This window comes from Apodemus sylvaticus, chromosome 10, assembly GCF_947179515.1.
Source record: "Apodemus sylvaticus chromosome 10, mApoSyl1.1, whole genome shotgun sequence".
In the NCBI taxonomy this organism is placed as follows: domain Eukaryota; kingdom Metazoa; phylum Chordata; class Mammalia; order Rodentia; family Muridae; genus Apodemus; species Apodemus sylvaticus.
The window spans coordinates 13,575,813-13,587,402 of record NC_067481.1 but is presented as its reverse complement, the minus strand read 5'-3'; the positions used below and the strand labels follow the sequence as shown (position 1 = coordinate 13,587,402).

Sequence of the window (11,590 nt, the reverse complement as noted above, 5' to 3'; positions counted from 1 at the left end):
ATTGTGCAGGTGGTTTTCCTTTTAGGTAACTAACGCCAGTGTGTGACTGCACTGATTAGCGTGTGCCCGGCTGACTTTAGCCTGACTTCAGGCTAGGCAGCATTATTTATTTTTTCCGTTTCTGGTTTTGACTGCCATCCACACCAGAAATGGTGTTTATGAATCACAGCATATCAAAATCCTTCCCAAGGTGATTTTGTTATTAACATTTACTTCTCAAGGCTTCTGGTTTTGAGACAGTGAACACTTGTTTCTTAAACCTCTGAGAAGATAAAGGTCTTGTTTTGATTCTGGTCTCCATTTTGGAAGTGGGGCTTCTGTAATAGCTAAAAATTAAGGAACCAATACTGAGTAACCCTAGGGCCAAACCTCTGATGGTAGATTGAGGACTCTTCCTCACACAGTTTTTCTCTTTTAAACAAAGGTATGAGGGTGCTGGTGGACGCGAGGGAGAAGCTTCATATTCCCTGGGGAGATGACAAAAACCAGCTCCACGGAGACAAGTTGATGGCATTTGATACCCGTGCCCCCATGGCTGCTCAGGGCATGGTGGAGACTCGGGTGTTCCTGCAGTACCTTCCTGCCATCAGAGCCTTATGGGAGGACAGTGGCATTCAGAATGCCTACGACCGGCGCCGGGAATTCCAGCTGGTAAGATCTCGCTCCTCCAGAATGCGTTTTTATGTGCATATTTTTATTTTTTGCCGTTTTTATGTATATGCTCGTGTGGGCACACGCACGCCCCAGCACATGTGCAGACCTCGGAGGACAGCTTGTGGGAGTTGGTTCTCCCCTAGCATGTGGGCTCTGGGCATTAAACTCAGGTCCTCAGGCTTGGTGGCAAGTGTTTTACCTGCTGAGCCACCTTAGCCCTGAAGGGTGCTTTTATTTAATGACATTTAGCAGGGTCTGGTTTAGCACAGTCTTACAGACTTCCACAGTGTAATGGACCAATTCAAAACTGTAGCCTCGGATACTTGGTTGGCTGTGTGTGCCTTTTACTGAGCAAGGTTGAAAAATAAGGTCAGCTCTGTAGATGTAATAAAGCTGTTTCACTGGTGAGAAAGTTAGGTTGTTATAACTTTCCCTGGTCATTCTAATTTTGTTCTCTCTAAAAAATGTTTTTTTTCTTACAACCATAGCAGCCATGTTCTTCTATGGTGATGGCCTTTGTCTCTTCAGAATGGAAGTCCGGGGCATGAGTGTGACTGTTCATGTGTCCCAGTTAGCCTGTGAACCACTATCAGTGGCGCAGATGAGTTTGCTACAGAGAGATTAGAATTTTTTTTTCTTGCTGTGTAGACCAGGTAGCCTTAAACTTACAGTAGCCCCCTCCTCTGCCTCCTGAGTGCTGAGATTATTGGGCATGCATCCTCTGTGGCTGGCTGAGAGACTGAGCTCTTCATAAGAAACAAAGTGCTATTCTGTGCTCTTGTCCCCCCATTTGTTTTTCCTCCTTTATCTTAAAAAAAGATTTTAGGATACTTTGTAGCTGTTACACACCATTGAAGAAAGAGTAGGAAAGTGGGATGTAACCCAGGGTTAAAGATATAAACATGACCGAACTTGGTGGTGGCTCACGCCTATAATCTAAGCTCCTTGAAAACCAGTAGCAGAAGGATCACAAAGTTCCAGGCCAGCCTGGGTGACACAGCAAGGCCCTGACTTAAAAAACAAAGCTACGAAAACAAGAATTGAGACAGAATTTCTAATTCAAATGTTTTATAATTTAATTGTGAGCACTTTGATTGTATTTGGTTCAATTTGCCAAAGACTGGATAGGGTCCATCGGCAGTGGCAGTGTGTGCCGGTGTGCAGTTTAGAGGCAGTTCAGCTCCAAAGCGCTTTCCTGTAATATGATTAGAGTGTCAGTTAAAAGTAAAACTGCTTAGGAAATTGTTTGGTGGGGTCATGAACATTCAAGTGATCCTCATGGGTGTGGCTAGACAGGGATGAACAGCCACCAGCCTTCCTTGGTGCAGTCAGTATCCAGGATCAGTCTAGGCTGTTCTAGAAAAGTTACAAGAAAGGTTTATGATCTTTTTTTTTTTTTTTTTGCTAAACTCATGTCTTATGCTCCTTAGCGTATCATACATATATTATGTGCTGGCTAGTACAGTTCATCACGTGCATACATGACGTCAGAGTCTCCTATTGGCTGTCTGGCAGCATTGTATATCAGAAAGTATGAGTTTAACTTGGCCAGTGACATGCAGTCACCAGATTTCTGGCTCGCTCTGACCCTTGGTCCCTGTCGTCACAGTGCTCTCTGTGGACTCGCTGGCTCTCCATGTATCTACCCCCTTCCCTTGATTTCCTCTCCACCCTCCTGTTTAAAGGCAGCACCTTAGCCTTCTTTGTGTCTTTTCTCAGTAGACACACTTTCCACTGTTTTCTCAGATGTTTATCTTCCAAGGCCAGGGAGAACACAGCCAGCTCCACAGTGAGCAGTCAGCACACCCTGGATGGATGAAGGAACTGCAGTGGACCTGACAGCTCCCTGTGGGAAAGACACTTCTCTGTTCATCCCAAGCCTACCTAATTGAAGTTGGGATGCCAGGGACAGATTTCAAATCTGTGCTTTCACATCTTAGTCTCATATTAAGGTCTGTGCCTTTGTTGAGAAAGGTGCATGCATATGTTTTATTTAAGAATAAACAAACGCACTTAGGAGAAAGGCCTGTGTGTTCTTGACTTGAGCCAGCTAATGTTTCAGTAGAAGAATGCTATCAACACCAGGGAAAGGCAGGTTCCAGAAATAATTGCCCCCTCCTCCCCAATAAAAAAGTAGAGGCACAAGAGAAAAGAATAAAGTTGACATCCACTTGTAAACTGGAGGCCAGGATTGTCCTACCCTGAGAGTGTGTTCAGACTGTCTGCAGAGCCCAGCCATAGCGGGTACTTGACCATTTGTATTTTTTGAATGGGCAATGGTGTTGGCACTGAGAAATCGCCTTGCTTGTTTAAACTCTCCCCTGAAGTCACTGTCAGTGCCTTACCCTCATGGAACAGATGCCGGGTGCTGTCTTCTCTTATGTCAGGGTTGGGGTGTTCATTGCCCTTCTTTCTTTTTGTGTCGTTCTTTGTCTCTTTAAACTTCAGAAGTAGTCTCACTGAAACAGCGTGGGATTACTCAGAGAGCTCTGATGGTTTCCTCTGCCTGGAGAATGGACGTAGCTGTTGTGGGTAAAGGCTCCAGTGTGCTTACCCATGATTTCAACAGTATAATTGATAGGCAGCCGCACATAGCCTATGACCTCTTCATTTCCATGTGGCCTGACTTCCCTGGCTCTCTTTATATGGTTCTCCTGCCATGGTTCTGCGGCCCACATGTGTACATACTTCTTTCTGTATTTGGAGTAGTGGTGATCACATTTTAAATATTGAATGTATGTATGTATGTATGTATGTATGTATTTTTCTTTAATGGGTGTTTTTGCCTGCATGTAGGCTTAGTGCCCATAGAGGGCATAAGAAGATATTAGATTTCCTAGAACTGAATTTGTGGATGTTTGTGAGCCTCCACACTCAAGCTGTGATTAAGTCAATGTTGTTAAAAGTTTTTTTTTTTCAACCTGTGGTTGGTTATATTAGACTTCTTATGGAAACTGAAATGAGAAAAGTTGCGATTTTAGAGAGCCTGTCACACCTTACATTTTGTTTAAGATGAGTGAGTGCCTCTTGCTTTTCAGACAAGGATGATGGGAATGACCCTGCAGTAGAGCACTCATTTCTTAGCTGTATGTAATTTGGGGTGCTAATATGAGTTTTCTTAAAATTCTCAATGTCAGCCGGGCGGTGGTGGCGCACACCTGTAATCCCAGGATTCTGGGAGGTAGAGGCAGGCGGATTTCTGAGTTCGAGGCCAGCCTTGTCTACAGAGTGAGTTCCAGGACAGTCAGGGCTATACAGAAAAACCCTGTCTCAAAAAAACAAAACAAACAAACAAACAAAAAAAACCAAACCAAACTAAAATTCTCAATGCCAAACATTTTCTTTTCTGGTTAGTTTCTGTTGTGGGAAACTAAATAGCTTACATGGAAGAGAAAAGCCTCAGCATTACACTGCTGTCCAAATGTCAGGTGGCTCTCCAGCTGTGGCTGGCTGGCACATGCAGGGGATCTGTTGGAAGGAGTGGTCCTTTAGCTCCATGTACTTGACCTCGGCGTCAGTCAGGGAATCCTACCACTGTACATGTAAGCCACATGTGAGATGTGTTATCCTTTGAAAAGCTGCTCAGCCGAGGGTGGCCAGGGCATTTGGTAATGTGGGCGACTGTCTAGGTGAGGCTGGCTGGGTGGAGAACTGACTGGCTGGATGGGACACAGCTGGCAGGCAACAGTCAGACTAACCGATGCCTGGGAGTCGCCCGCCGCCTACTGCTGTCTTGGTTCAGTTTATAGTTAGAGTCGAGCAGTATAAGCAACACAGGCCACCAAGGACAGGACAGGGTGTGTGACAGTGGGAGGAACAGGAGACAGCTTCCTAGTCTCTGTAAACAGTTTAACTTTGTCAGCATTAGTACAGCTTCCTGTAATGGCCAGTCTGCCTTGCAGCTCTTGAAACCAAAACTATTCTCCTTGTTGATCATTCATGGTCCCTCAGTGGGACCTGAGTTTTCTTGCTCAGATGGTATAGTTTACGCTTGGTGATAGCTTTGCTTCTCTAAGCTGATACGGTTATTGGTGAAGACAGACTCTTCTGCAATCTGTGTAGCAGAGTAACTGGTTTTGCTTCGTGAGTGTCTGTAAAAAGTTGCCAAACCTCACCTAAGTAAAGCTAAGATCTCGTGTTCTGGTTTGTGAAATGCTTTTCTCTGTACTGCAGCGCATACTGGGAATAGAATACCATTCGAGGCTTTTGTTTATTCTTTAACACAAATTTTGATTTGCTTTAAAAGATGATTAAGGCCAGGCACTGAAGCTTTCCCCTGTTTAATCACTGCACTCAGAGGGCCGAGGCAGGAGGGTCTTGGATTGGAAGGTAGCCTGGGCTGCATGGGGGCTTGATACATAGGTTTGAGTTGGAGAGCCTGCACAGCGCCAGGGGGAGGGCTTTTAGAGGGTAATACGGCATCTTTTGTATCACCTTTGAGGGCAGAGTTTCTGGTAAGGAATTGGCATGCTGGTAACAGGTTTATTAAATAAGAAAGTGATTGAGTAGGGATGTAGTCTCATGAGAACTGGGCTTTAGTTTCAGAATTCTGCTTCGTGTGTGGACCTCTTCCAGGGCAAAAGTTTATGAGCTCACTTTAAAGAAAACAGAAGCCTCAGCACTTCCTGCGTGGACTCTTCCCATTCTCCCTCTACAAAGAGGCCTACGCTTAAACAAGTTGAGGGTGTCTTTTATTTTCCTAGAGAGTTAATTGATAGTGCTGATAACTTGAATTCCTGTTTAATACCTTAATGTTTGGGACATTGCTTGTTGCTTTCCCAATCGCTGTTGTGTATATTATCCCCTAATTGCTCAGCAACAAACAGCGACAAGATACTTGCTATGTTCTCAACTTACAGACGGGGAAGAAAACGAGGCCAGGGCACAGGTTCCTGGTGCTTTGCTTCAGACCTAGTAAATGATCATAGACAGGAGGGTCCTGGCCCTGCCTGCCTGCTGACCTGGTCCCCTGCCCACCTGCCCGCCCGCTCCTTGCCCTGCCACTGAACCTTTTTGCAAGCACTCAAGCATGGTGTCCCTGGCACAGTTAGTTGTCTTTCCCTCTCCTTTGCAGCCTCTTTGGACTCCGTCTTCCTGAAGAACCAGCCGCCTCTATTGAGTTCTAGCACATTCTGTTGAGTTTGGAGTCTGTGGAAGGTTTTGTTAATGTTTGACCTTGCAGTGATATTCACATATCCGTTTTTTACATTTTGAATGTTCCTAATGTTCCTATTTCTTCCCTTTGTGCTTTGTTAACTGACAGGATGGAAGTGGTCTGAGATGGCGTTGATAGTGAGCCTCCTTTCTTGGAGTGTATCTCGTGTGCATGGTGTACCTTGGGGCAGGCTTAGCCCGAGGTTTCCTTTCCGTAAAGCTGGCGGTAATAGGAGTCCTCATCCGAGGTGCTGTTTTTCCTGGAAATGTCACTGCAGATTGGTGCCTGTCTTGTGTCTGTTTCCCAGATTGCCTTTTGCTTTGGAGAGAGGACTATCAGGACAGGCCATTTGCACTGAATTCTTTGATGTGCTTCTCATGTGAGGACATCATCTGCCCATACTGTCTGTGTGAGCACCCAGATTGCTGCTTGCCGCATAGCCTTGTATTTCTGTCAGAAATGACCTAATTTTTAAAATCCTATTTATTTCTGCATACTTGCAGTCTCTTTTATTTCCTTGCTTGAGCATACTTCACTCTTAGCTCTCGCCTCGTGATACTGTTTGTGTTCGTCTGTATTTAAGCCTATGTTTGGAGACATGATGCTTCTTTTCATGAGTCGTCAAAGCCACAGGCAGAGCAGTATTTGAGTGGGCTGAGAGGGCTCTAAGAAGCAGTTTGAGAACTGGACTTCTGTGTACTTGGCTAAATGGTGATATGGTGTAGTGAGGGTAGTTAATCTTTCACATTTAATTGCTCTTTTATAAATGCACCTAGATTTTTGTTTGTTTGGGACACCCCAGGCTGGTCTTGAACTTGTGATCCTCTCGCTCAGACTTGAGTGCCGGGAGTCCAGGCTTATTATTATCACACCATGCCCAGTTCGTGGTTTAAATCAGTCAGTGAGTGAGTGTGCTCATCTGTGTGTCTGTAATGGACGTAGACCCCTTGGGGAAAGTCTTGTGGATTTAGTTCATCTGTGCACCTGCTTATGCTTTCCCTTCTCTGACTAGTTAAACAGCTAACTACTTTCAAAGTATGGACGTTTTCACATAGGTGGTAATGTGATCCCTTGCTGTTTGACGTGGTTTCTGGCTGGTGGGTTAAAAGTAGAACACGGAGTCTGGCCAGCCAGTCTTCCCTGGCTGCACTCTGAGCTAAGGCAGGTCCCTCAGCCTCTCTGATTCGGTTCCCGTGAATAAAATACAGACGACTGTGGGATCTGTTATCTAATGTGAGGATGACATGGGATGAGCCATGCAAGACGTTAGCATGCAAAACGCCTGGCATTTTTAGCAGTGTTGTTATTAGCTATTAACATTGCTTATATCCCGTGTGCACGCAAGTAGCTACCAAAAGCAGCACAGTGAGCTTTGCTTGGCTTTACTCTTCTGAACTTGATTGCTAATGTAGCAGTCCTGGGTTCTGAGTCATAGGAATGTGTGACTGATCATGGGTGTGTCTCCAGGAGGATCACACCTCCAGGACTGTGGTGATTGCTGGAACACTGGTTCTTAGTGGCCTCTGACAGTACCCTGCTTCATTTTCAGATAGAAATATTTATGTGTGTGCCCTCGTGAGTTCATGTCCAAGTTGTGTTCCCATCGACTCAAGTGCCCACAGACATCAGAAGAGGCCATTGGATCCCCTCTCAATATGACTCAGGTTCTAGACAGTTTGAACTTGCTGTTGGATGCGTATTTGTGAATAGTTTTAAAAATAAATTCTTTAATCCTAAAGAATCAAATATAATTCAGGTTGAATATCCCTTGTCTGAAATTCTTGGGATCAGACACATTTTGGGTTTCAGATTTTCCATCTTTTCAAATATTTGCATACATATAGTAAGGGATGAAACCCAAGCCTACAGGTGAGCTTCCCCTTTAGAAGTGTGTATACTTCATACACACCTTGTGCATAGCCCGAATGTAACTCTATAGCTTTTCAAGTGTGCCTGGGTTCTGACTGAGGCTTGTCACATGATGCAGCATGGAATTTTCCACTTGCAGCATCATATCAGTGCTTCAGAAGTTTGTATTTTGGAGATTTTAGATTTCAGATACTCACTCCACTGGCATTGAAAATAAAAATGGCTTAAAGGATAAAGTGTTCTTCTATAGCTGGCTGCTGGAGCTCACTCACTGAAGAGTTTCTAGCAGGAGTTGTGTAGTTTGGAGACCACCGTGTTTTTGAGAAGCTCTAGCCATATGGGGAGAAGGGCTCTGATCCCTGTGCCCTGCTGGAAGTGTGCTGAGTTCTTCTAAGACAGGCGCAGGTGCCCAGCTTGCCACCCCACTGAGGGCCAGTCTCCTCCCCTTGCCCAGTGTCTAGCCCCTCTACGGCCCTTCCACATGCACACACACCTACCCTTCCTGCTCTGCCATTTCTCTGCCTGTGACTTGGCAGAGGTCCCATGAGTTGCCAGGTTACAGAGGGCAAATTAGCCTCCATTTCCAAGGTTTAAAAAAATTCCTTACCTTCTTATTTTTTCAATGCTCAGTGTTAAAAATGGTTTTATGTTTCTTTTTGTAGGATAAAGTTAGCATTTTATACAAAGATAACTTTAAAAAAACCCATTAGTTTAATTGAGAATTTCTACTTGCTCTTGATAAAGAAAAACAGATTCCACATTTGTTCTCCCTGAAAAAGAAAAAAAATGGCCATTAGTTGTAGTATTTAAAAACAGTATTAATAAACAAGATTTCTATCCTGCCTTGACATCCCCAAAGGTTTTTAGGTTCTTTGAACCAGAGCAATTATATTTAGTTTGTAATTATATTTCATTAGAACCATTTCTTTCTTTTTAAGAAGAAAAAGAACGGAAATGATATTTGGAGTAGGGAATTTTGATTTTTTAATCCTGGGATGCTGTTTTCTAGTCTTGGAGTAACTTTTTAGAAAGTGTTTGTGTATGAGTGTCTTGTCTGGCTATGTTTGTGCCCAACTACATGCAGTGCACATGGAGGCCAAAATAGGGTGTCTGAGCCCTTAGGAGAAGAGTTCTGGATGGTGAGCCACCAGGTGGGTGCCGGGAATTGAGCCTAGGAGAGCAGCCAGTGCTTTTTACCCTCTCAGCCATCTTTCTAGCCCCAACTAATTAAAACTTTACTTCTGTGAATTTCTTCCATCTCTACCTCCCTGTTCTCTTTGTTCTCAGGTAGGGCCTAGTGTAGCTCTGGCTGACCTTGAACTATGCAGCCAAGGATGTTCTTGAGCTAGCCCTGACTCCACGTCAGTGATGGGAATATAAACATGCACCACCACACCTGAAGAGTTATTTATTTGTTCATTCATTCCTATGGGGAGGGGGCTGGCCTGAGTATATGTCTGTGTAGTGTGTGCTTTCCTGGTGCCCTCAGAGGCCAGAAAAGGAGATTGGATCTCCTGAGTTACAGATGGTTGTGCGCCAGCTTGTGTTGTTGGGACTCAACCCTGGGATCTTCTGGAATAATAACCATCGCTCCCGGTTGCTGAGCCATCTCTCCAGATCTCCTTTGTTTGTTATTTATTTATTGCAGTGCTAGGGATTCAGGAACAATAGACAAAATGCTCTGCCCCGAGTTACATCCCTAGTGCTTTTTGTGTTTTGGGGTTTTGTTGGGTTTTTTTTGTTTTTTTTTTTGTTTTGTTTTGTTTGGGTTTTTTTGTTTGTTTTGTTTTTTTGGGTTTTTTTTTTTTGGCTTTTTGAGAGAGGGTCTGACTATAGCTTAGCCTGGCCTAGAATTTGTAAACCTCCTCTCTCATCTATTGTGCCTAGTTCCCAAATGCTTTTTACTGTTTTAAGACAGACTCTCATTACATTTACTTTGAGACAGGGTCTTACTCTATAGTGCAGACTGGCCTGGAGCCCACTCTGTAACCCAGGTTGGCCTCGGATTCACAGCTATCTTCCCACCTCCGTCTCCCCAGTGTTGGGTTACAGGTGCGCAAGTCACCCACCACATGTGACACTAAATTTGAATGGCCTGTGGTGAAACACCAAGACCAAAAGCAGGTTGGTAAGGAAAGGATTTCTTTGTCTTACACGTCTACAGCGTTGTTCATCATTGAAGTCAGGACGGGACTCGAACAGGGCAAGAGCTGATGCAGAGGCCGTGGAGGGTGCTGCTTAGTGGTTTACTCCTCATGGCTTGCTCAGCCTGCTTTCTCACAGGACCCAGGGCTATTAGCCCAGGGCTGACACCACTCACAGTGAGCAGGGCCCTCCCTCATCAATCACTAACTATGGCAGTGCTGCAGGCTTGCCTACAGCCTGATCTTCTGAGGAATTTTCTCAGTTGAGGTTCCTTCCTCTCAGATGACTTTAGCTTGTGTTATGCTGATATAACTGCCCAGCTCACCACCCAGTTTAAAAGTTGGTGTTACAGACCAGGCAGTGGTGTCATATGCCCTTAATCCTAGGGCTCGAGAGGCAGACGCAGGCGGGTCTCTGAGTCCAGGGCCAGTCTGGTCTCCAGAGCCAGTTCTAGGACAATCAGGTCTACATGAAGAAACTCTGTCTCAAAAAAATAAAGTAAAATAAAATAAAAAACAATGTTACAATTTAAAGAACCAAAGTTCCCCACCTCCACTATACAGTATTTGCACTTTTGACCTTAACATACATCTTAATCTGATTTTTAAAAGTTTGTTTTATAGTATTAAAACAAAAATACTAAATTTTTATAGAATACCTCTGTTTGTGTCTATAGTTTTTTTTTTTTTTTTTGGCTTGGTGGCCATGTTTTTTTGAATAGATAAACATTGAGTTGTATATCTGATGCTTTTATATGTGGTGTGTGTGTGTAGGTATTAAGGTATGGAATGATTACTTTAAAATTGTCTAGTTTCTTATAATCTGTTTTTTTTTTTTTTAACCTCTCCTCTGGTGGGGAAATAAAAAGATGCTGGGGGCGGGAGAGCCCTGGTAACAGAAAACAGGGTGCAGGCCAGCAGGAAGGGTCACAGCAGTTGTCTGGGCTCACCTGGCAGGCACACTGTCACTGCCGATGCACACCTGATGCACACCCATTGCTGAGGGCCAGGTAACTTTTTCAGGGCCTGTTTGCTAGAGGACCAAATACAAAAAATCTCTGTATTAGTCACAGATGCTAATTGCAGGACCTTGGGCAAGGCCCGGAAGCTGTTGTGTGGAGAGTCCTGCTCCTGGGCCTAGCCTGTCACAGAGCAGCAGGTGGGCCGAGAGCTACAGGAGAATCAGTGCCTCGGGTGGGAGAGACTAGGAGAGTCTGACCCTAGGTCCAAGAGTCACTGGGGAGAGTCCGACCCTAGGTCTGAGGCCCAGGGGGCAGTGAGGGGCTAGAGGGAGAAGTTGGTGAGCTTTTGTTTGCAGAGTATAAAACAGAGGGCCACTCAGTAGAGTCTTCAGGAACCTTGGCATCTTTTAAGAATGTTCAGAGGCAGAAATCACTGTGACAAGAAGTGCTCTGAAGTGGGCTGGCCTAGATAGCTCTTGGGAGATTGAGGCGTGTCTGAAGTCACCTAGTTGCATAGTAATATCATTTCTGAATAAATAAATATATATTGTTTGTTTTTTTGTTTATCTATTTAAGAGAAGAAATGCTGCAAGAACTTGGGAAAGTGCTGAGACAAGAGAGCTGTGTTGACTGGAGCAGGCAGCAGGCAGGTGACTGGGGAGGGAGGGGCTGGACTGGAAATGCCTGAGGAGGGCAGAGGTGAGGAAGTGGAGCAGACTCACTTGAAGTCAGGCTAGCTGTTCTCATTTCCCTTTGCAGCACTTTCAACCACCTGGCTTAGGGGGGTGGGGTTTCCAGCCCTTTTA

General features: G+C 44.7%; 1 protein-coding gene across 3 annotated transcripts in view; it reads left to right on the top strand.

Annotated features, from left to right (window-relative positions):
* Gna13 (G protein subunit alpha 13) overlaps nt 1-11,590 on the top strand; it is a 38,096-nt gene that overhangs the window by 2,244 nt on the left and 24,262 nt on the right. For 2 of the 3 annotated variants that reach the window (XM_052194456.1, XM_052194457.1), the window contains exon 2: nt 425-651. In XM_052194456.1, the coding sequence (XP_052050416.1) occupies nt 425-651 (227 nt within the window). Of the gene's footprint in view, nt 1-424; nt 652-11,360; nt 11,431-11,590 lie in introns of all 3 variants that reach the window. The other variant, XM_052194458.1, reaches the window with a different exon arrangement.